Source organism: Sorex fumeus, unplaced genomic scaffold (genome assembly GCF_029834395.1).
Source record: "Sorex fumeus unplaced genomic scaffold, SorFum_2.1 ptg000009l, whole genome shotgun sequence".
NCBI classification, from domain to species: Eukaryota; Metazoa; Chordata; class Mammalia; order Eulipotyphla; family Soricidae; genus Sorex; species Sorex fumeus.
Window position 1 is genome coordinate 31,386,727 of NW_026606066.1, and position 25,334 is coordinate 31,412,060.

The 25,334-nt window shown below is 41.5% G+C and overlaps 1 protein-coding gene across 14 annotated transcripts in view; it reads left to right on the forward strand.

The window, feature by feature from the left end:
- The window catches only part of OSBPL6 (oxysterol binding protein like 6), a 241,267-nt gene that overhangs the window by 134,975 nt on the left and 80,958 nt on the right, over positions 1-25,334 (forward strand). For all 14 annotated transcript variants that reach the window (XM_056110115.1, XM_056110113.1, XM_056110116.1 and 11 more), the window contains one exon: positions 4,720-4,935. In XM_056110115.1, coding sequence (XP_055966090.1) covers positions 4,834-4,935 — 102 coding nt within the window. In that variant the 5' untranslated portion in view covers positions 4,720-4,833. The remainder of the gene's footprint in view (positions 1-4,719; positions 4,936-25,334) is intronic.

Genomic DNA, 25,334 nt, shown 5'->3' on the forward strand with positions numbered 1-25,334 from the left:
GTGTTCCTCTCTTCAGTGTCAGCTTCTTACCATCTTTTGCCAATAATAGTAAATGAAATTTCATCTCAAGCCAGTGAAAGAACTCTGCAACTCTTTCTGTTCATCCAAAGGCCAATTTTGTTTCAAGAGAAAGTCTTCTAGCTTTGGTGATAAGAGGCTTTTTATTTTTCTTGTGATGACAATGAACTTGAAATATTAAGAAAGGATTAGAAGGTCTACTCACTAGAATTTAGTTTTCCAAGTTTAGAGTTATTTGCTGTTTAGGAGGGGGAATTCTCTGTCAAGTATTCTTTCTAACCAAATGACCATTAAAATTTCGATTCACTTGTTCAGGGTCACATACCCATTAACATCATATTGTAGTTTAAAAAATTAAAACTGAGGCTCTAGATAACTTATTTACACTTTCATGATCTGTGTGATACTAATAGAAGCCACCCCATACTTCTGTATGCCAATTATAGAAATCACCCCATGCTTCAGTTTGCCAACCATAACCAGATTTTTAATTGATATGGTTAAAAAGCCTTTCCAAGTCTTTGTATTCATTTGAATGCCTCAATTGTACCTCACACTCAGTTGTGCCAGTGTGAACTTCCTTCATCCACCGCACACAATGCCAGAAACCTGGAGCCTCCCCTGCTCCTATTCCTCCTCTTCCGTAGCCAGACACAACCCACAGGGCCAGTGGTCAGTGTTCTACCTACTCCCCACCCTGCTCCCTCTCCCCATGTCTTGCTTTCTGCTCCCTAGACTTGCGTCCTGCCCCCCAATCTTGCTTCTTCCTCTCCAGTCTTGCACCCAGCTCCCCAGTCTCGCTTCCTTTCCCCATATCTTGCTTCCTGAGCGGGCCTCCCTTCTCTACTTTCCCAATGTTTTCCTTTCCTCATGGATACAAAACTCACCTTTATTTTTTCACCTTTTTTTTTGAGGGGTGAGGGGCAACCTCCTAAGCAGTGCTCAAGAGATCTAGAGGTCCCTGCTGACAATTATCAGCCAACCAGGCCTGAGGATGGTATGCTGATTGGGCCTCCTGGTACCGGGATACCTCACCCACTGCATTGATGCAGGGTGTCTCCAAGGCCATACCCAGTGTGCTGGGAACATCCAGGTCTGTATCTGGAGATTCTGAGGGCATGGGATTATGTTGAAAATCAAATCTAACTTGGACACATGCTAATCCTGTCCATCGTATTCTTTCCCACTCTCCAAAGTTGCCTTTTTAAGCATGCAACTCTGATTCAACCACAGCCCTTTACGGTTTTTAATACTCACAATCAAAATCCAAGTGCTGAACATGGCTGTGCAGGCCCTGCACAACTGACCTCAGACTGTCTTCTGCCCTCCTGAGCTCTGTCTCTGATACGGGCTAGTTTGGCTCACACTGAGCTGGACACCAGTAACCCGTTGACTCTTTTTTTAAAAAATATTATTTAAATTATTTAAATTTTTATTAGTTAAACACCATGAAGTACAGTTGTAGACTTACAAACTTTTGTGCTTGGGTTTCAATTATACAATGATCAAATACCCATCCCTCTACCAGTGCCCATTCTCCACCACCACGGGTCCCAGTATCCCTCCCACCCCCCATCCCCCCCATCCCACCCTGCCTCTGTGGCAGGGCATTCCCTTTTGTTCTCTCTCTCTCCTTTTGAGTCCCATGGTTTGCAAGAGAGGCACTGAGTGGCAATCATGTTTGGTCTATAGTATACTTTCAGCATGCTTCTCCCATCCTGGGAGGATCCTCCCAACACCCTTTATTTGGTGCTCCCTTCTCTATCTGAGCTCCCTTTTCTCCCAGCATGTGTGGCTGGCCTCCAAGCATGGAGCAAACCTCCTGGTACTAATCTTGGCCCCTTTTTTTAAAATTTTTTTTTATTAGTGAAACACCATGAGGTACAGTTGTAGACTTACAAATTTTTGTGCTTGGGTTTCTGTTGTACAATGATCAAGTACCCATCCCTCCACCATTTTCTACTACCACTGATCCCAGTACCCCTCCCACCCCCCTTATACCCCCATCCCACCCTGCCTCTGTGGCATGGCACTCCTTTTGTTCTCTCTCTCCTTTTGGGTGCTGTGGCTTGCAAAAGAGGTATCGAGTAGCAACATGTTCGGTCTAGAGTCTAGTCTCAGCATGCTTCTCCCATCCTGGGAGGATCCTCCCAATACCCCGCATTTGGTGCTCCCTTCTACATCTGGGCTGCCTTTACCCCTAGAGTGTGAAGCTGGCCTCCAAGCCATGGAGCAAACCTCCAGGTATTTATCTGGGCTATTCTTGGGTGTTAGTCTCCTATTTTGTTACTTTATGTTTCCCAGATAAATGCAATCTTTCTATGTCTGTCCCTCTCTTTCTGACTCATTTCCCTTAGCGTGATACTTTCCATGTAGTACCACTTGTATGTAAATTTCATGACTTCATCCTTTCTGACAGCTACATAGTATTCCATTGTGTAGATGTACCAAAATTTCTTTAACCAGTCATCTGTTCTCGGGCACTCAGTGTTTTTTCTAGATTCTAGCTGTTGTAAACAGTGCTGCAATGATGATCTGCAATGATCTGCAACTGCAGATGTCGCTTCGACTATACTTTTTTGCCTCTCCGGAGTATATTCCCAGAAGTGGAATTGCTGGGTCAAATGGGAGCTCAATTTCTAGTTTTTTGAGAATCGTTCATACTGTTTTCCAGAAGGATTGAACCAGTCGGCATTCCCACCAGCAGTGAAGGAGGGTCCCTTTCTTGCCACATCCACGCCAGCACTGGTTGCTTTTGTTCTTGTGGATGTGGGTCAGTCTCTGTGGTGTGAAATGATATCTCATTGTTGTTTTGATCTGCATCTCCCTGATGATTAATGATTTAGAGCATTTTCTCATGTGTCTTTTAGCCATTCGGATTTCATCTTTGAGGAAGTTTCTGTTCATTTCGTCGCCCCATTTTCTAATAGCGTTGGATGTTTTCTTCTTGTGGAGTTCAGCCAGTAATTTGTATATCCTTGATATCAACCCCTTGTTGGATGTGTGTTTCGCGAATATCCTTTCTCATTCTGTGGGCTGTCTTTGTATTTTGGTCACTGTTTCTTTTGAGGTGCAGAGGCTTCTTAGTTTAAGATAGTCCCATTTGTCTATCTCTGTTTTCACTTGCTTAGCCAGTGGTGTGACATCTTTGAAGATACCATTAGCTTCAATGTCATGGAGGGTTTTGCCCACTATGTCTTCAATGTACCTTTTGGATTCCGGTCTGATGTTGAGGTCTTTAATCCATTTTGATCTTACTTTTGTACATGGTGTTAGGCAGAGATCTGAGCCCATTTTTTTGCATGTAGCTATCCAGTTTTTGAATCTTGGCCACTCTTGGGTGTTAGTCTCCTATTTTGTTACTTTATGTCCCCCAGCTGAATGCAATCTTTTTATGTCTATTCCTCTCTTTCTGACTCATTTCGCTTAACATGATACTTTCCATTTAGTACCACTTGTATGTAAATGTCATGACTTCATCTTTTCTAACAGCTACATAGTACTCCATTGTGTAAATGTACCAAAGTTTCTTTAACCAGTCATCTGGCTTGGGCACTCAGGTTTTTTCCAGATTCTGGCTATTGTAAATAGTGCTGCAATGAATAAACAAGTGCAGATGTCACTTTGACTATACTTTTTTGCCTTTCTGGGATATATTTCGAGGAGTGGTATTGCTGGGTCATATGGGAGCTCAATTTTTAATTTTTTGAGAATCGTCCATACTGTTTTCCAAAAGTAGCCCATTAACACTTGCTCAGCTCTGAGCGCTTAGCTCACATCCACTTGCTCAGAGACCACAAACTTACAGGCTCACTTCGTTCTCCTTACCATATGCCTCATTCTACAGCACCACTCTTCCTTCTTTTAAAAATTTTCATTAAAGGAAAAATTGGGAGTAGAGCTGCCAACCAGTATTCAGGGGACCCAAGGGCCCAGCCATTGTTGGCTCACCACACCGGCAGTTGGATGCAAGGGCCTGCGGGAGCAGAGCTGGGATAATCAGGGCCATATGGTGGGGCCATGCCTGGTGATACACGGTGCAGGGAGTGAGCTGGGGATTGCTCTTAACCCTGGGTAGCGTTCTGGCCCTTCTTCACTGTTTCTTGATTTTTTTAGTTGGCTGCCTCTCTATCTGGACAGAAGTTTGGTCTGAAGATTGATGGCCATTCCTTACCAGCATTGCTGGGCCTCAGCAGCACTACTTTGCTAGACCCAAGCCTTGAACCATTCTGGTGGGCCAGTATCACTGGGAGCATCCCCTTGGCCCCTGGAGCACTACTTGGGAGATATAAAATTTAGGAAAAAAATAGCACTGGAGCACTGTCCTCCTGTTGTTCATTGATTTGCTCGAGCAGGCATCAGTAACGTCTCCATTGTGAGACTTGTTACAGTTTTTGGCATATCGAATACGCCACAGGGAGCTTGCCAGGTTTTGCTGTGCAGGTGGAGTACTCTTGGTAGCTTGCCGGGCTCTCCGAGAGGGGCGAAGGAGTTGAACCTGGGTCAGCCCGGGTCGGCAGTGTGCAAGGCAAACACCCTACCTGCTGTGCTATTGCTATACTTGTGTCTTCCTCTCACTAATGTATACTTGTCCTAAATATAATAGTTTAACTTGTGTTTTAAGCTGTGTACATGGGGTGTTTTTTATTTGTCTGATTTGTTCTTGGATACCTCAATATTTGCCTCCTCTTTCTTCCCTAGTCAAACCTGGCTCATGAAATGGACTAAGGCTTGAGGAGCATCGCCTACTCCTCTGTGGATTGAGACACAACTGGGATGGTGGTGAGAGCAAACAACTAGAGTCCAGCTGCAGCAATGAGTTCAGACGAGAGGGGCATCTCCCCGGCTCATAAAACCGCCACCCCAACCCATCGAAGTGCCTCTTCCTCCACATCCTCCCAGAGGGATAGTCGGCAGGTAAGAAAAGTCTGGAAAGTGCCTTTGTCAGCTTCTAAGCGTGTCAGCAGTCACTCAGCAGGGGCTGGGACTGTTCCTTTGTGTAAAGTTACATTCTGCGAGAAAGCTCACTGTTCTGTGGATCTCCTTGGTGGGGTTACAAAGGCTTTGCTCTTGCTCTTCCATTTCAAGCATCCTTCTCTGGGCAGTCAGAACCATAGTGGTAGGATACTTACCTTGCATGAGGTCAACCTGGGTTTGATACCCAGAATCCCAAACATTCTCCTCAGCACCACCTGGAGTAATTCTTGAGTGAAGAACCAGGAGTAACCCCTCAGCATCGTTGGGCGTGGAATCCTCCTCCCCCTCCAAAAAAAAAAAAAAAAAAAAAACTCTGGAGTGCAGATCACAGGAAGGCAGCTAGCTTCTCTCTTTGAACCTGGGGTATGAACCAGCTTTGAGAAACTGCCTATTCTGCCCTCCTCATTCTGCTCATGGAGCAGAAAAGTGATCTAAGCTGCAAAGATCTCCTTCCTACAGGCTTGTCACTGGCATGCTAAGCACTACTTTCTGTTTCATGTCACATAGCATCTGGAGACAGTCAGATTTAGGAGTTAAGTGTTAAATAAAAGTGTGGTGTCTTCTACACTTCTATGTTCATTGCTACACTATTCACAATAGCCAAAATCTGGAAAAAACCTGAGTGCCCGAGAACAGATGACTGGTTAGAGAAACTTGGTACATGTACACAATGGCGTACTATGTAGCTGTTAGAAAAGGTGAAGTCATGAAATTTACATACAAGTGGTGCTACATGGAAATTATCATGCTAAGTGAAATGAGTCAGAAAGAAAGGGAAAGACATAGAAAGATTGCATTCATCTGGGGAATATAAAAGTAACAAAAATAGGAGACTAACACCCAAAAATAGCCGAGATAAGTACCAGGAGGTTCACTCCATGGCTTGGAGGCCAGCCACACATGCTAGGGGAAAAGGCAGCTCAGATAGAGAAGGGAGCACCATGTAAAGGGTGTTGGGACGATCCTCCCAGGATGGGAGATGCATGCTGAAAGTAGACTATAGACCAAACATAATTGCCACTCAATTCCTCTTTTGCAAACCACAGCACCCAAAAGGAGAGAGAGAACAAAAGGGAATGCCCTGCCCCCGAGGCGGGGTGGGTTGGGGGCATGGGGGGACGGGAGGGATACTGGGATCACTGGTGGTGGAGAATGGGCACTGGTGGAGGGATGGTACTCAATCATTGTATAACTGAAACCCAAGCACAAAAACTTGTAAGTCGACAACTGTACCTCACGGTGATGGTGTTTCACTAATAAAAATTTAAAAAAATAATAATAAATAAATTTAAATCCAAAAAAATGTGTGGTGTCAGAAAATAAGGGCAGTGAGAACTCAGACAATGTTTAAGGATAGGAGAGAGGGAGAGACAGAGGGAGAGACTTAGGTCAAGAGGATAGCTCAAAGGACTGAAGTTTATTCTCGGTCTGTGGGAGTCCTGTGTTAGAGCCCCCGCACCTCATGGTCAGTCCCCTTAATATGAGAACTAAGAACCACAGGAAATGATTCCCAACCAAAGCACTGAGTTAGAAGTAGCTCCTTAGCACTGATGGGTGTGGCTACAAAACCAAAAAATAGGTTAAGAAAATTATTTTGTTTATTGAACTAATTCTATAAATGATGATTTTCACAGAATTACAAGGAAATCATTCTGTGAAAATCATATTTACTATGGTCATATTATTTACTATGGCTATACTCTGGTCATAGTTGTATGAGTTTTAATCATGGGAATATTCTTCATTTTCAGATCAGGTGGCTGCTTTGTCCTGCAGAAAATTAAAATATTACTGTCTCCCATTACGATATTAGCCTGCAACAGGATTTTTGTTGTATAACTGGTAATTCACAATAAGCAGTGGTTGCCTAGTTTCTGGGGCTATTCACTCTGCCCTGACTGAGTCTTGAGATACTCAGTTCCAGTTGAGAATTAGACCATTCTTGATAGCAAAAATGTGCTTTTGGGGGTGTTCCTTAGAGAGCCTTCAGTCTACCATCACCACCCCGACCTAGTCCTACCAACCTCCCTCCATTTCCCTCCCCTTCACATCACCAAGATGTCCTTTGCCAGTTCTAACATGAGAAAATCAGGGATTCCTTACATGCATCTTCTTCACTCATTCTGAAACATCTATTTCCACGGTAGGTTCTGGGGGATTTCACCATTGATATTCTTTATGAGAGAGCTGAGGGATCACATTTCCATTCTGTTTATTGGAAGAAGGTCTGCCATTAACTAAATGTTTGTTCACTCACAGTGATAATGTTTGGTGCACTGTATGACATCGAAGAAAGAACACCATGAATGAAAACATTTTATATTCGATCGCAACTCCATGCTGCCAAGCTTTCTAAGTTTGTAGATTTAGGTTATCTTTCATGGCCTGCTCCTCTGTGTTTTCTAATTCTGGCATCTCCATTACTCCTTTGCCCCTGGCATTTAAAGTGAGGGGCATTTTAAATAGTGTCACCATTTTTGGCTGCTGGCCTGGCTCACCCCAGGGAATTGGGGTCAAATGGAAAAGTTGATGAATGCTGCTGAACCATCTCTCATGCCCAGTGGTTCTGCCTGTTGCACTTGAGCTCGGGGGCCAGTGTGCAAAATCGAAGGCGAACACAGAACCTGACCTTCCAAGAGGGAGCTTGAAGGTCCAATGTGTAACTCCTGCCTGACAGGGAAGCTTGAGTCTCTTTAGGATAAAATGTCAGGTCCACAAATTGATAATGAAATCTGTTACAGGAAGCAGCAGTGTTCAGACACCTGTTATTCTTGAAGGAAAGAGTTTTCAGTCATGCCTGTTTATCTCAGCAGGTGGAACCTCTTCTGAAATCGCTCCTGGATTTCCTTCCTGCCTCATGTTTTGTGTCTTTTATCTTTCCAAAGGGAGAGATTTGAGAAATATGACAGTTCTGTTATTCCACTCCTACCTCAGTGGCTTCCTCAAATCTAGACATTTGCTGGAATTCTGAACTTTTGAGTAATCCTGCAGTGAGATGTATGTGATGCTCTGATGAGCACCTATATTTGGGTAAGAGTTGGTTTCTTAGGGAAGAGATGCTGAGAAAGTGTGATAAATTAATCATGGTGCAATGTAAGCATTCTCCTCATTTGGCTAACATGCTGCAAATTCCATAATGAGCTCTGCCCCGAACTGACCAGATTAGTAAATGAGTGAGCACTTCACAGAGGGGATGATGGTACCTTGGCCAACGATATTTCTGGGTTTTTGTAAGTTCTAGTAATCAGTCACTGATTTGAGTTTCCTACTTTGATGTAATAGAAGCACCTTCAATCATTATGGTCAAACCATTTTGCTAGTCATTCTCTCAAGGATCCAGGCTCAAGCCATTCCATTCTCCCTCACCTCTCTTGCATTCAGTAATCTAACAAGTCCTATTCATGATTTCCTCCTTCCTAATACTATAATGCCTTTTTATTTCCACTGTCCACTCTCTAGCCTGAACTCTTTTGGTCTCAACCCAGGATCCTGAAAAAGTACTCCTATCTTACCTCTTATGCACGGCCTCTTGAAATTCAGTTTCCCTAGTATGACTGTTGCAGAGGAGGCCAGACTGTCTTACTTGTTGTCCATTGAGCCCTATAATCCTAGTCAGCGTCAGTGCCTCATTTCTACCAGTCAGTACAGTCTTTACCTTCTGAAATGGCCCTTTCTGCATCTCTGCCTTTGTCTTTCCTGCCTAGGGGAACAAAACCAGACATCTTCTTCCGCCACTCTCATACTGCTCTCTGCTCTGGGATCTACACCTGGGACACTTTCATTGACCACCAAGTCAACCACCCAGCCAACATTGTCCTCACTTTTTCTCTGAACATTTGCAGGATGTTTGATACTGCTAGATATCTCTACAGTGTTTTTCTTTTTATGTACTGACCCTCGCAACTATATTGTGAGCTCTTTATTTTTACTTATTTTTTTAAATTGAATCATAGTGAATACTGTACAGTTACAAAGTTGTTCATGATTGGGTTTCAATCATACAATATTTCAATACCCATCCCTCACCGGGCTGGAGCTATAGCACAGCAGGTAGGGCATTTGCCTTATAAGTGCGAACATGGCCGAGCCGAGTTTGATTTCTCCGCCCCTCTCAGAGAGCCCAGCAAGCTACTGAGAGTATCTCGCCTGCACGGCAAAGCCTGGCAAGCTACCCGTGACATATTCGATATGCTATACACAGTAACAACAAAGTCTCACAATGGAGACATTACTGGACCCACTCAAGCAAATCGATGAACAACGGGAGGACAGTGACAGGACAGTTATCCCTCACCAACGTACATTTCCCACTACTAATGTCCTCAGTTTTTCCCCAGCCCCACCCCTATCCCAATCCTGCCTACCTCTATGGTAGGCACTTTTCTTCTTTATTTTGTGAGCTCTTTAAAATAGAGTGTGCACTCTCGATTTTTCAGAGACAAGTCTTATTCCTCAAATGTTTTAATTACTCTGGGAGTATGGTTTTAAATCCCTGCCACAATATTAGTCTAGTCTTATTACAGATTTTCCATCTCACATTTATTTGTCCTCTCCCTTCTTCCATCCTCATAGAGAAGTAAAACAAAGAATAGCAGCCAAGTGTGGAATAGTAACTGGCCATCTTCCTGTCACTTTATTATGTAGTCCAACAGGTAAATGATGCCAAGGAGCTGGGAAATCATGGGACTGTGCCCCAGGGAATCCAGGAAGCGCTTACTCACAGAGAAGAGTTGAACATGCTGAGATACTTTCCAAGCTCCATCTGCCAAAGATAGGGCCAAAGTGCCACTTAGTATTTAACCAGCTGCACATCTTTAGTAATTGCTTCATTAATGGTTCATTCAGGTCTGATATTGGATGTTAGAATGTTTTTAAAAGATTGACGCTCTATGTTTGTGTGAGTCAACAGTGATGCATAAACTGTAAAAAGCTAGGCCTGAGTTTTACTTTTTTATTACTAACATGCTTTACAGTTGTTAATCTTGATGCTTTTGGTGTTCAGTGTTCTTGCATCACAAGTGCTATCAGAGTGACCAAAACCCAGCCCTGCTGTCCTTAGGCCCCATTTGTCTGCCCTCTCCCTCCTGATGGCCCAGTCTCACCCTACTGTTTGTAACCTCAATTCTGTTTTTACAGTCCAAGAGTTTGTTTTCATTCATAAGCCTAAGACTTTCACAGAGGAAATGAGTGCATTGATCAGATGATGATTTGTGCATAAATCCTCATTTCCCAAAGTGTGTGCTAAGAAATGTATGACCCTCGGGTTTTTCATAAAGAGGGTTCTACTCTCAAATAAATTAGACAAATTCCAAAGATAGTCTTTCTCTTTTTTAAACGGTCACGGTCACAGTCCTCCCATTGTTCATCGATTTGCTCAAGTGGGCCCAGTAACGTCTCCATCATGGGACTTATTGTTACTGTGTTTGGCATATCGAGTACCTCATAGGTAGCTTGCCAGGCTCTGCCATGCGGGCGAGATACTCTCGGTAGCTTGCTGGGCTCTCCAAGAGGGGCGGAGGAATCGAACTCGGGTCGGCCGTGTTGGCTGCATGCAAGGCAAACGCCCTACCGCTGTGCTATTTTTGCAGTGCAGAGGATTAAACTCAGGGCCTCAAGATCTGCACGGCAAAAGCTCTGATTGCTGCTGGCCCCAAACTTAGTGTCTTTTTGGAATGCAAATTAATAAATTAAGTTCAGCCATAATAAGTCCTGCAGTTAAAACTTGATTGATCTAAGAATTTTGAGAATTTGCTAGATAGTAGAACATTTAGAGATGGTGTTGGGCTTGGGAGCTGCATTCATATTTGTGCTCTGGAGGCACTTGGTATTGGGTTTAAAACTTGAGCTCATGTGTGTACATCATACACTCTAATTCCTTTATTTATCTCCCCCCTACTTTTTACAAACACCATGGTTTGCAAAGTTGTTCATGATGTATTTGTTATAGGCATTCAATATTGCAATCCCCCAATCACTATGACATCCCCTCCACCATTGTCCCTGTTTTTCCAACCACCTCCCAAACCTGCCTTCATAGCAGGTCCAAAATAATTTATTTTATGTTGCTTGTTACCACTGAATGGCTATTGAAGTAATCAAAAATGACTTCAATAAAAGAAAATTTGTGAAAGTTGTTATCTCTCACCATGGAGATAATAGGCCTTTGTCTGAGGGTTTGCTAAGTTGTTGTTGATAGTTGAGCCTTCTATGTAATGTTTTTGTTCATTGAGTTTTGTTGACTACTATATTACATTCCCATTGAAGCTGGTGTGGTCATGTCGGCATGCTAGTATGGTGGAGTTTGTAGATGTTGTGTGGCTGCATGCTTCAGAAAATCTAAAATATTTTACTGAGTAGTGAGCTTACATGGTGGCAGTGGTTCTAGTTCTTTCAAAAAAAATGATTATCTCTGATTTACAGTAGTGTTGATGATCGTTTCTTATGCACATAATTTAACACCACACCCATCACCAGTATACCAACCCACTCTTCTCTCCCAAAGATCTTTCAACCCATTCCAGCCACCAACTCAGTCGTGTGAATCTTTTCTCCCATGGTATTGCCTTTGGTCTTTTGTTGCTACCTTAATGTATGTCTTTAAGTCTCACATATGAGAGAGATCATTTATGTAACTCCCTTTCTTTCTGACTGACTTCATTCAGCATGATATTCTCTAGTTCCATCCATGTTGCTATAGATTGCATGGTTGTGCCTTATTTTGGTCTGCATACTATTTTATTGTGTACATATACCGCAATTTCTTGATCAGTTCATCTGTAATTGGGCATTTGGGCTGTTTTCTTTGCCATTGTACTAAGCACTGCAATGAAAAGAAGTGTGCATATGTCCTTAGGAATTAATGTTTTGTGTTTTGAGGATAGATGTCAAGAAGTGGTATTGCTGGATTGTACGTGACTATTATATTATTTTTTGTAGAGATCTTTATATTGCTTTACATGGAAGCTGAACCAAATGACATTCCCACCAAACAGTGGATGAGGGTTCCTTTCTCTCCACACTCCCACCAGTATTGGCTATTTCCAGACTTTTTGATATGTGCCATTCTCACTGGCATGAGATTGTATCTCACTGCTGTTTTGATTTGCATCTCGCTACTCATGAATGACAACAAGCACTTTTTCATATGTCTTTTAGCCTTCTGTATATTTTCTTTGGGCAAAGTGTTTGTTCATATCCTTGTCCCATCTGAGGTTGGGGTCTTTGAATATTTTGCTGTTGCCTATAGATTTCCAATATCAACTCATTATCTGATGTATCATATACTAATATTTTCTCATATTCAGTAGGGGTAGGGTATAGTTTATTTTGGAGGGTTTTTTGTTTGTTTGGTTGGCTTGGATCCACACCTGGTAGCACTTAGGGATCACACCTGATGTGCTGGGGAGTCTATGTGGGATACTGGGTTAGCTGCATGCAGAACAAATACCCTACCCACTATACTATCTCTCCAGCCTCAGTAGGGTGTCCTTATATTTTAACTTGAGTTTCCTTCTTTGTGTAGAAGCTTTTCATTTGTACTCCAGCCCTCTGCCCTCTGAGCTATTTCTTCAGCCCTGGAACTTTTTTATTTACATAAGATTTGGTTGTTGACAATCCAGATTCTTTGTCCTGTTAAAATTATTGTATTAACATAAAGTACTAGGCTTATTAAGTTTGTGACCAGCTAACTAGATATTGTTTGTTTCAATAATTACTCTTAACATTTACTTATTTTAGAGAAATGTTTACACTATACCAGACTGGAGAGACAGTTCTTGGGGTTGGTCCCATGCACCTGCAATTATAAAGCAAGGCCCCTGCCTGAAATCTTTATTTGTGTTTGTTTAATTATCAAGTCATTTCAGAAAATCAGACTCTATCTTTCTAAAAATTTAGGTTTTGAGTGCATAATTACCAGGTGAGAGTGTCTATTATTAGTGTGAATTGTTAGTTCTACCAGGTAAGACATTGCAAATGCTTAAATGAGTCAGTCTTTGTTTAGTGAAAAAGAAAAATCAAAGGAGAATATGCCAGCTATTCCTTAAAATAATTTAAGGTTTGCTAAAGCTTACAATCATAAAATTTCCAAAAAATGTCTTAAGGGAAAAGTGTCATAAGTGTGAAGAAGCTGATTGTTCATCTTTTCGTACAGTTTTTTAATAAAATATGTATTAAAGATCATAATAACTCATTAACAACTAATAAAATATTTCAGTTGTGTGGGTATCTGAATGTATTGAAAGCATCCCTATTGCAATGCTTTAAAAAAGTGATCCATTTAGTTAATATCCAGTAATGACATATGAAGGCTGCCCAAGCAGGGATCTTGAGGAGCCATGTAACATACGTGCCCCTATTCTGAAGAGAGCCACATCTGTTTTCCAGGTAGTTTGGCTTGGGATGCAGATGCTTTTAAGTCAAAATATTCGTGTCAATGACTGTACTTTTGTATAGTCATTATGTAGTGTGTCTATATACTTTTCAGTATTGTATAGTTATTGTATATACTATATACTATACAATATACTATATCCTAAACGGTATACTAAATCGTATACAGACACACAGTATACTGCATAGTATGTCTATACTATTTTATGTTGTTTTTTGAGGGGAGTTTCCCTAGTAGTTCTGGGTGTTATCAGGATTATCAGGATTACACCTGCCAGTTCTCTGGAAGCCATGTAGGGCCGGGGATCAAACCCAGGGCCCTGGGCATACCAGGCAGACATTCTAACTCTCTGAGCTCTCTCCCTTGCGCTTTTATAGGGTTTTCATAACAAGTTTTCTTCTTGGACAAACAAATTGATAAAAATATCTCCAGCATATGCCTAGACTGAACTGGAGAGTGTCTCTTCCAGTTGAAAAATGTTCCTCTGAGGCATGTTCCTCAAATAACTTTGTGAAATGAAATAACCAGATCACTGCTTTGAAATGTAGTGTGTCTGTCTTCTGAGTATGAATCCTATTTCCACCTTAGCATCTGCAAAATATAATATTACCTTAAACAAAAATATTATTTTTATAGAAAATAAGTCAAGCATTCCAGAGCTAACACCTAACCTCCACTGTAAATCACCTCAGTCTTTCAGTAAAGAGAAATCCGACTTGAAATCTGTCAGTATCTCAGTCGAAAATTCTTGGTTTTGTTTTTGGTTCTTAGGTTATATCAAAAACAAAAGCTATGCCTGGCTCGGTGTTCAGGCTCACTCTTAGGGGTGCTCAGAGAACAATGCCAGGAATTGAACTAGGCCCTCCTACGTGTGAGGCATGCTCTCAGCCCTCTGAGCTCTCTCCCCTAGCTCTCAGCAGAAAGTTCTTAACTCTGTGTGGAATTCAGTAGCTCCAGAAATTTGCAGGAGGATCCTGAAATTCAACTGTCATATCAGAGAGGAATACAAACATGATAGGAAAATATGCAGTGTCCACACTAGAATTTAGCTGGTGAATGAAGCCCTTGGTACCACCTATACCGAGTTGCTTCTGCTCCTACTTCTTGGGGATTCCACCCAGATCACAGAACCTATTCAGAACTGCAACTGTAACATACTTAAGGCCAGTGTCAATGGGAAAATAGTATTTGCTTGCAAAAATTTACACCGTGGCTGACTTTTGTGATACAGATCAGTACTTTTCAGCCTTTTACTGCCTGCTGATTGGTACTGGTCCAGGGATTAACAGTTGAAATCCAGAAATTTAGATGCAATTTGTAAATTGGGTGTTCTACAGGTCTATTATTGTGTAAATAATACACAAAATGTTTGAATAATAGAACAAGAGCAACTGATAATGAACATTTCCTGGATTCACATTATTGGAATGTGGTTCCCACAGTGGGTGATGCCACCACCCACATGACCCAGCCTTGGGTGCAACTGGTGGAGGTGAGGACACTTTGTTCACTTAAGGTAGATTTTCAGGGGACACTATTATTTCCCCAAAAAGATTATGGAGGCTAGTAAGTTTAGGAACCTCCATATAGAAGGTTGGAGTATCGTTGTTTCTTTTGAGAATGAAACTCTGGAAAGAGAGTAGTGAAATATGTTGGCCATGGCTATGGAACAGCTAAAACAGGTTTTATTACCTGTCCGTGTGACTCTGGAGCCCCCCTGTTCTTGGCTACCCAGTATTTCTTCTGTCTTAGGTCTTGACAAGCTTATGCTCACAGGAAGTTGTCTCCTGCCCATGTCTAAGTCTGCTGGGCAGCATTTGTCGATTAGTTTTGAGTTCTATATTTTCACTCCTCTTTTCCCGTCTGCACAATCATAGTGAATTTTCATATCCTCAGTAGCCCGGGAAACAATAGACCAAGTGTTCCTAGTTATTATCCCAGAGAACGGGTGTCCAAGGTAACATTTGTGTCCTTGGTGCTGTTCACATTTCCATGATGCATCTTGCTTTGGGAATGAGAAGCTGTGATTGTTTGTGTGTTTATTGAAAACTGCAATTAACCTTTTCCGGGAGACGAGATGCACGTTCCCGCAGACCTCCCGTGGATCTTTGCTAGTCTCAGCAGAGACTCAGCCTGCTCTGCTGCTTGGCGCTGACACTGTGTATGCAGCCCGTGTCGGAGACCCCGAGGTGGAGACCCCTGGAAAGAAATTTGCCACCTGGCACTCAGGCGCACATCACCCACAAGTGATTTCCATACTCAGCATGACAGAAGAAAGAACCTGCTGGCTGCTTTCTGGGCATGTGCCCTAGAAGCCCTGAGCTGCCTTTCCCACTTCCCCATGAGGCCCCAGTCTCCATGAGCCTCATTTTAGGGTAGCATTTCTGGCAGCATCGGAGTCAGTCTAACTGGGGTTCATCACCTCTTTGCTGCTTGGGTCTAAGCCTAAGGGAGAAGCCCCAGCATCGGCATCAGCAATTTTTTAGGAAGAATGGTGGGTTTCCTTTAGTCCTTTGTAGAAGCTCCCCATAACTGCCTCTCACCCTGGTTTGGATCACTCTTGCAGAATACACTTCAAGCTGTCAAAATATTTCTCCCAAAGGAACACAAGTCTGTAAAACTGCTTTATTTGATTTTCAACTCAAAAGGATAAAAAATGTTACCACCCCTCTGCACATCATGTGTGTAACTCTCCTCGAAGATTCTAAGGGTTTTGTTGGTTTGGTGGGGCCACACCCAACAATGCTCAGAGAGGCCACTTCTGGCTTTTCACTCAGGAATCACTCCTGGTGGTGCTCCGGGCACAAAGTGCAAGACAAACACCCTCTCACTCTACCCACTGTGCTATGGCTCCAGCCCCGTCTTGCAGGTCTGAGTACAGAGCTAGCCCTGAGGGAAAGGAGAAGTCTCAGCCTCCTGGGTACTTTGTGAAGTGCCACCCAATCTGATTGCAAATGCTGAGTTAGAGTTGATGTGGTAGGCAGGATGGGACCTAGGGTTGGTGAGGTTTCAGTAAGTCATGCCCTACTGTGTTAATGAATTCTGATTTTGCCTCTAGAAAAAAAAATTCCTAGGGAGATAGGAAATGTGACTCAGTGGAAAAGCACTTTTCTCATCTGTATGAAGACCTGAATTCAAACTGCAGTGTGTGCAAAGAAATAAAGGTCTTTGGAGCTCATATCACAGAACTAGGAGTCTATCCTAAGGAAACAACTAGAGAAACACATAAATATTTCTATGTAAAGATATTTAGCTAAGGGGCTGGAGCAATAGCACAGTGGGTAAGGCATTTACCTGGCATGTGGCCAACCCGGGTTCGATTCTCAGCAGCCCATACGGTCCCCCAAACACCGCCAGGGGTAATTCCTGAGTGCAGAGTCAGGAGTACTCCTATGCATCACCAGGTATCACCCCAAAAGAAATATATATATTTTTAGTCAAGTATTTTTATAGCATGAAAAATTAGAAATAGGAGCTGGAGTGAGTACAGCAGTTTAGGGTGCTTGTCTTGCACATGACTGACCTGGGTTTAATCCCTGCCACCTTGTATGGTCCCCTGAGCCTTGCCTAGAGTGAGCCCTGAGAGCAGAGCCAGGAGTGAGCCCTAAGCAAAGCTGGGTATGGCCCAAGAAGACAAATTAGAAATAGAAGTCAGGGAGATAGCATGAAGTGCACATGCTGTGTATGTGGGATCCCTGGGTTGAGTTCTGGCACTGCATTCAAACCCCCTCCACCACAGGACTTTGAGCCCTGCAAAGTCTGATCCCCTAAATAAAGAAAAAATATTAGAAATAGTCCGTTGCTATTTTAATATCCTGTTATTACCATGAAGTGATATATTTCACATTTCTCAAAGGGTTTTGTTTTTATGCAGGACAAATACTTACCCACTGTGTGTTCTCTCTGGCCCATTAAAAAGATTTTTATTTTAGATTTTAAGTTTTTAATATTGTTTTGCTTTCTGGGTCACACCCAGTGTTGCTCAGGGGTTACTTATTCCTGGCTCTGCACTCAGGAATTACTCCTGGTGGTGCTTGTGGGGACCATATGAGATGCCAGGGATTGAACCAGGGTTGGCCACGTGCAAGGTAAATGCCCTACCAGCTGTTCTATCACTCTGGCCCCTTGTAAAGTTTTATAAAGACATCTTAATACTATGGGAAAATTATATATTGATTATTGACAAACTAGATATTCAGTGTTTCTTTACTATATACACATTTTATAAAGTTGAGAGTGGAGCTGGAGAAGTGGTCTAAAGAACTGGAGCCCGTGGTTTGCATGAGGGAGCCCTGAGTTCGCTCTCTAGCACCACATGGTCCCTCATGCACTGCCGGGATTACTCCTGAGCACAGAGCCAGGAGTAAGTCCTGAGTGAGCATAGCTGGGCATGACCCCAAACCCAAAACTCCAACAAAAATGAACAAAACTTGAATCAAATAAATACCAGGAATGTATGGCATGGGAAACTTGAATATATATTTTTAAAATTCTAATTGTTAAGATAACATACAACAGCATTAGAGTTAGGCTTTTCCTGTGCAGCAGGTACTGTACCCCACCACCTTGAAGAAAGGTGTTGTTGTTGTTGTTGTTGCAAGCAAGGAATGTTTTACTGTATATAGTTTTCAAAAGATACACACATTAAAAAAAAAATCAGAACCCACAAGATTTCTAGCTCTCTGGGCTGTGCCAGCACCATGTTGTATAGAAACTGAGCTGGTCCAAGACAAAAAAGTACAAATCAGCATTACCCATTGCTGTCCTTGTCAAAAAAAAAAGGTATAGAGAAAAACATTTTAGATTGTTATTATAATACAAGTTTGTTGCACAATTAAATTTCCGTTTACTCAGAAGTTATTTTATAGTAAACTGTGGAAAATGCAGTCCGAAGGCAGCATTCAGTCATCTGCTCACAAGAAAGAAGTTTCTAAAACTGTCTCTGAGGAGCTGAGGAGGGAAGGAGGTGGGCCACTGTCTGCTTAACTATCTACATTGACTTCATGGTTATTTAAGTATGTTGTCAGAAAGTTGGAACTTAGATACTCAATGTTACGACAGCTACTTACTGATACTTTCTTCAGCAAATATTTGAGTACTTATAGACAAGTCATGGGCATGTCTGCTCTGAATTTGCAAGTGATTAAAAACCAAGTAAATGCCTCAAATAGAGATATAGAAATGATAGACAATTATATATTCGGATACATGTATTTTTTTTTCTATTGCTCGCAAAATCATATGAGTGATTTCCTACTGAAAACTTTGGTCTGTTTTGAGTTAAGATTATTGCAACAGGAGAATAGAAAATTACAAATTCGGGGTGGGTGAGCAGAGTGCTAGCTTAATAAACATGCTTTGCAAGCAGGAGTACCAGGTTTGATTCTCAGCACAACTGGTGCCCAAGCACTGCCAGGAGTGACCCCCAAGCACAGAGCTAGAAGTAACCACTAAGTACCTTTTTAAAAAAATTATAAATTTGTGTCCTTTACAAGCCACACAGAATTGTTTTCCTTCTTTAGCTCCGAGACCCTTTCTCATATAGTGACTTTAGTATTTGTCCCAGTATGTGCCATTCACTTATGACTGCCATAATGAAGCATGATCATAGTTTCTGCATTTTGCAGGGACTTGATCACATGTTTATGAGCGTTGAGAGCACAGGTAAGAAGCAAAGCTCCCCCCCCCCCCCCCCCCAAGTAAATTCTGGTCCAGTTCACTGAAAGGGCAGCTCTGGGATTTCAAAGGCTCTGGGATTCATTTGTCTGGGTTTCACCACCCTCTAATCCAGATCATGGAACTTCTCTGGGCTGCAGTGACTTGTTGGCCACATTCCTCATGTTATTTTTTACCATGCAGTTTCCAACAACAGACCGTTCAAGGTGGGGCCCCTCACTGTTGCGTCTCAAGTTTCTATAGAGAGAGCCCTGAGCAGGGCCACTGCTTCCGCTCTTTAGGATTGCCCAGGTGTGCAGTGGGAACTGATCCAGGCATGATTTCTAAAGCAGTAGCTCAGAAGCAGAGATTATTAATGCAGTTCCGCCATCATTCAGTGAAAACAGAGAACTGTTCCTCTAAAAGTAGTTGTTCTGGGTTTTTGTTGGTTTGGTTTGATTTTGTTTTAGGGCCACACCTGGCTGTGCTTGGGGCTTACTCCTGGCTCCATGCTTAGGGATTACTCCTGGAAGGCTCAGGGGACCCTCTGGGGTGCACGGGATCAAACCCAGATTTGCTGCATGCAAGGTAAACATCCTGCCTACTGTACTATCACTTCGGTCTTAAGAAGTAGTCATCCTACTGCACTCATTTGTGGAATATAAAACAACATAGTATGAATCTAACACCCAAGGACAGTAGAGACAAAGGCCAAGAAGATTGGTCCACAGTTGGAAGCTTGCCTAATGAGCTGGGGAGAAGGCAGCTGGGATAGAGAAGGGGTCACTAAGTCAATGATGGTTGCAAAGATCACTCAGGATGGGAGATGTGTGCTGAAAGTAAATAAAGGACCAAACATGATGGCCTCTCAGTGTCTGTATTGCAGACCATAATGCCCCAAAGTAGAGAGAGAGCAAGAAAGAAGTAGTCTGCCACAGAGGCAGGGGGTGTGATGAGGTGTGGGGGTAGCCGGAGGGATACTGGGGACGTTGGCGGTGGAAAACGTACACTGGTGGAGGGATGGGTGTTCGATCAATGTATGACTGAAACTCAATCAATGAAAGCTTTGTAACTGTATCTCAAAGTTTAAAAAAAAGCTGTATCTTACAATTTAAAAAAATGTAGTCATTCTAACAACCTTTTTGATTTTAATATTTTTATGCTATTCCAAAAATAATAATTCCTTGAAGAAAATAAGTAAGAGGACACTGGTGCCTCTTCTGCCACCAACCTGCAGGGACTGTGTCCTGGGCTTGCTGCTGCTGCTCTCCCTCCTGCAGTAGCAAAGGAGCCTCTCTGCTTCGTCAGCTCTCAGAGCAATCATAGATGCTGGTCTGGCAAGCTGGGGCTGACTGCAGTTACGGGGCTCACCTGAAAAAAGGATGTGCCTTTCAAGTGTGGAGTCTTTGCTTCCAGAAGGTACCCAAGTCTCACTCCGAAGCCAGTGCTTTGGAGACAGCTTTCTGTGGCATTCAAGTGCCTGATTCCTAGAGATTTATTCCTGTGCTGTTTATACTGGAGGTGCTAGCTGCCATTGATCAAGCACTTGATATGTGCCTGTGCATACCTTAGGAGCTATGCCTGTGACTTGCAGCTCCTTCTGTGGTGGATATCATGCCCACTTTCCAGATGCAGGCTAACTCAGAGACTGAGAGAGTTTCGTCAAGATGATAAATAACAATGGCAGGGGTTTTAGGTGGGTAAAGCGGAAAGCAAGGGGGCCTTGGAAGTTCAGGAAAGCAAGAACTGAAAGCAAGAACACCTGGAAGTTCTCAGTGCTTGTTCCTGATTCTGAATTCGGAAGTAAGCCCTAGTAGCACTCATGGGACTGTCTGTGGTGTCAGGAATTAAACCAGGGCCAGCTAGGTACCTAAGACAAGTGCCTTAAACCCTTGTACTATCTCTCTCATCCCAGCAGCAGGTTTATATGTTCTTCTGGATGACTACCAGACTGAAATTTCTTTGAGGGTGGCACACCTGGCAATGCTCAGGGCTTATTCCTGGCTCAGTGCTCAAGGATCAGTCTTGGAGGTCACCCTATGTGGTGCTGTGTACAAGGTTGGCTGTGTACAAGGCAAGTACCCAACGCACTGTACTATCCCTCCAGACACCCAGACTGACACTCTTTCCTCCACATCCCATACAACATCCCTAAAGTAAAAACTACCTGACTAGCAATGTTCTTTTTTCTTGAAACCTGGAAACGAACGTTGAAGTTGCCCCGTAATTATGGGTGACGTAACTCGTTCGTTTTTCTTTGTACTTGTTTTTGATGGGAGGAGTTTTGGGGCCACACCCAGTAATTCTCAGAGGTTACTTTTGGCTCTGCATTTGGAATTACTCCTGGTGGTGCTACAGGGAACCATATGGGATGCCAGGGATTGAACCTAAGTCAGCCACATGCAAGGCAAGTGTCCTCCCCACTGTACTGTCTCTCCAGTCTGTTTGACTCATTTTTGCCTTTCTGTTTCACAAAAACTTCCATGTGCTCAGTTGGTCTTGAGGGACAACACTACTTGAAATTGCTGTCATTTTGGGTCATTTAACATTAGCTTTGGCGTCAAAGGCTGAATTGGAAAACTTGGACTCTTGATTCTTGTTCCAACTCCAGCACAGACTGACTCTCGTTAATTGGACCTCTTTTTTGCCTCCCTCTGTTCATTCAGTTATGAAATCAATTTAATAGTCAGTAATCAAAGGCTTTTCTGAAGGTGAAATTAACTAATCCATGTAAAGCACAGAGATAGATATAGAAAGCACTAAATGTTATCTTATTAGATTAGCTGTTACCAGACCCCACCACTGTTGTATGAAGGTTATTAGTATCACTGAAATAGGGCTATGTGCAATTTCGATAGAACTCAAAGAAAGACCTGTGAGCCAAAAGTGTTAAGAAGAAAAATACTTAAGAAGTTTCCAAGTTACTTGGGATATTTTTGAAAATATTTCGTATGCGTCATGATCTAAAGTAGCGTAGGGTGTAGGTGAAGGATTTCAGTGCTATTCACTTTCAAAGAGCAATGGTCTGTGCTTCTCACTACCAACCTAAAACTTTTATGGAAAGTGAATCTATATAAAAAAAATTATAGCCACAGTCTAAAATGTTTCCAGCAAGTCTGGTGTAACTTAACAAATAAATAAGTCTCGGCAAACCCATGAACCCTTTTAGGAGATGCTCTGAACTAACATGCTGGGTTGCGTTCCTTTCTGTGGTCGTTGCTAAACCGCTCAGCTATTATCAAATGTCTCATTGTCTCTCTGTTTACCCATTTCTTTGATGTGGAGTAAATCAGGCTCTAGCTGTTTTGGCCAGTTTCTATGTGCTTGTCCAATAGGTTTTATGACCTGAGAACACTACTTAGGAACTAACTTAGCAGACTGTAGAGGTATGGGGAAAAATGTGTTCTAGACATCCAGTTTTAAACTAATGATGCATCAGTTCTCTTTAAGTAAGGGGAACAAAGGGCAGGTAAGTACTTCCGCTTTACCTTCTCTGTCTAAGTTTCTTAAAGACCTGAGTTGTAATAAACCAAGGTTCATCTGTTTCTTGAACTGTATCTGTCCAGTGGTGCATGTTGATAATGACATGGGGGCTTTCTATGTGTGGAGGCAGGGTAGATGGTGAAATCACTGTATCTTCCTCTTGATTTTTCAGTGAAAAGAAAACTTTTCCTTAAAAAGCTCTAAAAACAAAACAATGACCTGAAAGTAAGTTGTTATTTTAGTATTCCAGGGATAAATTAATTTTATTTATTTATTTTTCAATGATGCAAAGTAGTTTTTTAGAAGAAAATTAGATATTAGGGGAAAGAGAAGAGAGAGAGAGAGAGAGGAGAAAGGAAGATATATATATATATATTTTTTCCTTTAACTGGTATACATAATATCAACTAGAAGGTTAGAAGGTAATGGCATGTGTCACTGTGAAAAATATGAAAATAGTTTATAGAGAGAAAGCACTAGGAAATTAACACAGATCATTATCTTAAAGGATATCTGGTGAAAGAATCCTATTTGTGACTGAAGATGTTGCCGAATTAAATCTGATATGTCCCTTATTGACATATCAGACATGTCCCTTATCAGTCATAGCTTTATATGTAGCAATATTAGATGGACAGGTGCTCTGTGATTAATCCACTAGATATGTTGCCATTTTAAAGTAAAGTTCTTTAAGCACTGTATCACTGTCCTCCTGTTGTTCATCAATTTGCTCGAGCGGGCACCAGTAATGTCTCACAATAAATTGTGAGAACTTGTTGTTACTGTTTTTGGCATATTGAATATGCCATGGGGAGTTTGCCAGGCTCTGCCGAACAGGCGAGATACTCTTGGTAGCTTGCCGGGCTCTCCGACAGGAGTGGAGGAATCAAACCCGGGGGAATCGAATCAAACCCGGAGGAATCGAACCGAACCCTGTAGGGCGTGCAAGGCAAACGCCCTACCCGGTGTGCTATTGCTCCAGCCTAAAGTTCTTTAAATGTTTTTAAAAGTTCTCTCCCTTTGAAACTGTGATTTGTAAAATTCCAAGACAAAGCTAGAAGGCATTTTTATACTTAATCATATGTTAATGATTGCTTAGGAACTGTTTTCTGCAAATGAATCAGAATGCACTGAAAAATTCCAGAAATGTTTAACTGACTGCAGTGAGCCCTGGGAAAGGTTTGGGATAACTTACGAGGCAGAATTTGTCCTTTATTTTTTTGGAATACTTACTCTAACTGGAGACTGAGTATGGTAAGTGAAAACTATCATTAGGAAGTAGCACCCAAGTAGTTAGATATTTTAAAATATGATTATATGTTTGATTACATAACACTAGAGGTTGTGCTTTCAAACCATAGGTTTGAAGACAATTCTTAAGAAAGTAGTTTCATTTCTTAAAATTTTGGAATAGACAATGATAGCTTCCAAAAATACACGAATGTAAAACTGACAAGTTTATATAAGAGCTTTGGATTTCACTTGATCATTATGGAAGCTGAATGAAATAGAATTTTTAAAAGTCATTAACATTTATAATGATTGATATAAGCTGGTTGTCTTATCAATCATTCTTTAATTTTTCAGAAAAATTAATTCATGTGTTGTAGTAAAATTACTCATTTACTACTAAGGCAAACATGTTTATGATTTCCAATGCTTGGTAAATGAACAGAATTTTGGAGTTTGAATTTTTCACTTAATTAAGTAAATGTTCTTAAAATGAGTGGACTTCTTGCTTCTCTTCTGTATTATAAACTTTTTAAAATCAGATGCAGATGAAACTAATACTTTGTTCCTTGTGATGTTCTGTGGTAGCTGTTTTTTACATTCTGTCCTGTTATTCTTGGGTTGCTAATCATTGATCTGATCTGCAAAATTCCCACAACATTTTAGCTAGCCTCAGGTATCTGTCAAATCAAAATTCATTTTACCACACTTTAAATATTTCAAATCGATTTATAAGTCTATGTCTTGATTTGGAAAGTAGAGACTTTATTTCCTCCCTCTGGCTATGTCTTTAAGTTACTCCTTAAAAAAAATTTTTAAATCGGCTTACATAGTTGCTAAGGTCAAATTTCTTTCCAACTTTTGTTTCTCTTTACCATGTTTATTTGTAGAGGAGAGAGCAGGTCGTATATGTACATTTCATTGCTAAGCAACCTGGCAGATATAAGTATACGTGTGGGGTGTGGGTCCTTAGAGAGAAGTTCAAACCATTTCACTGGAAAAATTAAATAAAATTTAAGTGAAAGCAGTCGTAACATAGAACAAAATTAATGCATGCATTTATAAAACTCTGTGCAGCCTTACTTAGTCTTTCGTATGATGAGACCTCTCCAGAATATAGGTATTACAGAAATCATTCTCTTGTCTGATTTGTTCTCTTTCAATCCTTTCATCTGTTCCTGGCTCAGCATAGTGCCAATAATTTGTTGACCACTTTAACCAACTGATGGATGGATGAATGAGTAAATAAACAAATGATGCAGTTTACTGGGACTTTCTGTTCTACGTTTAAAACATTTTTACTGAGATTATATGTTGAACATTTTTACAGAGATTATGTTAAGTAGTGAATGGAGTACTGCTATAAAGTGTGTCATTTCTAATTAATTTTTAAACATACATCTAGAAATGATTTTATTCCTATAAGGAAATTATCTCAAAGTATGGGTATTAATGGTGGGGAAGGTGGAAACATTGTGTATCTTTCTAATACAATGATGCTTCTATATCATTATTACACATAGTTTGTTTTAGAAAAAAAGCAACTCGCCCATAAAAAAGTTCTTTCATTATTTTTTTA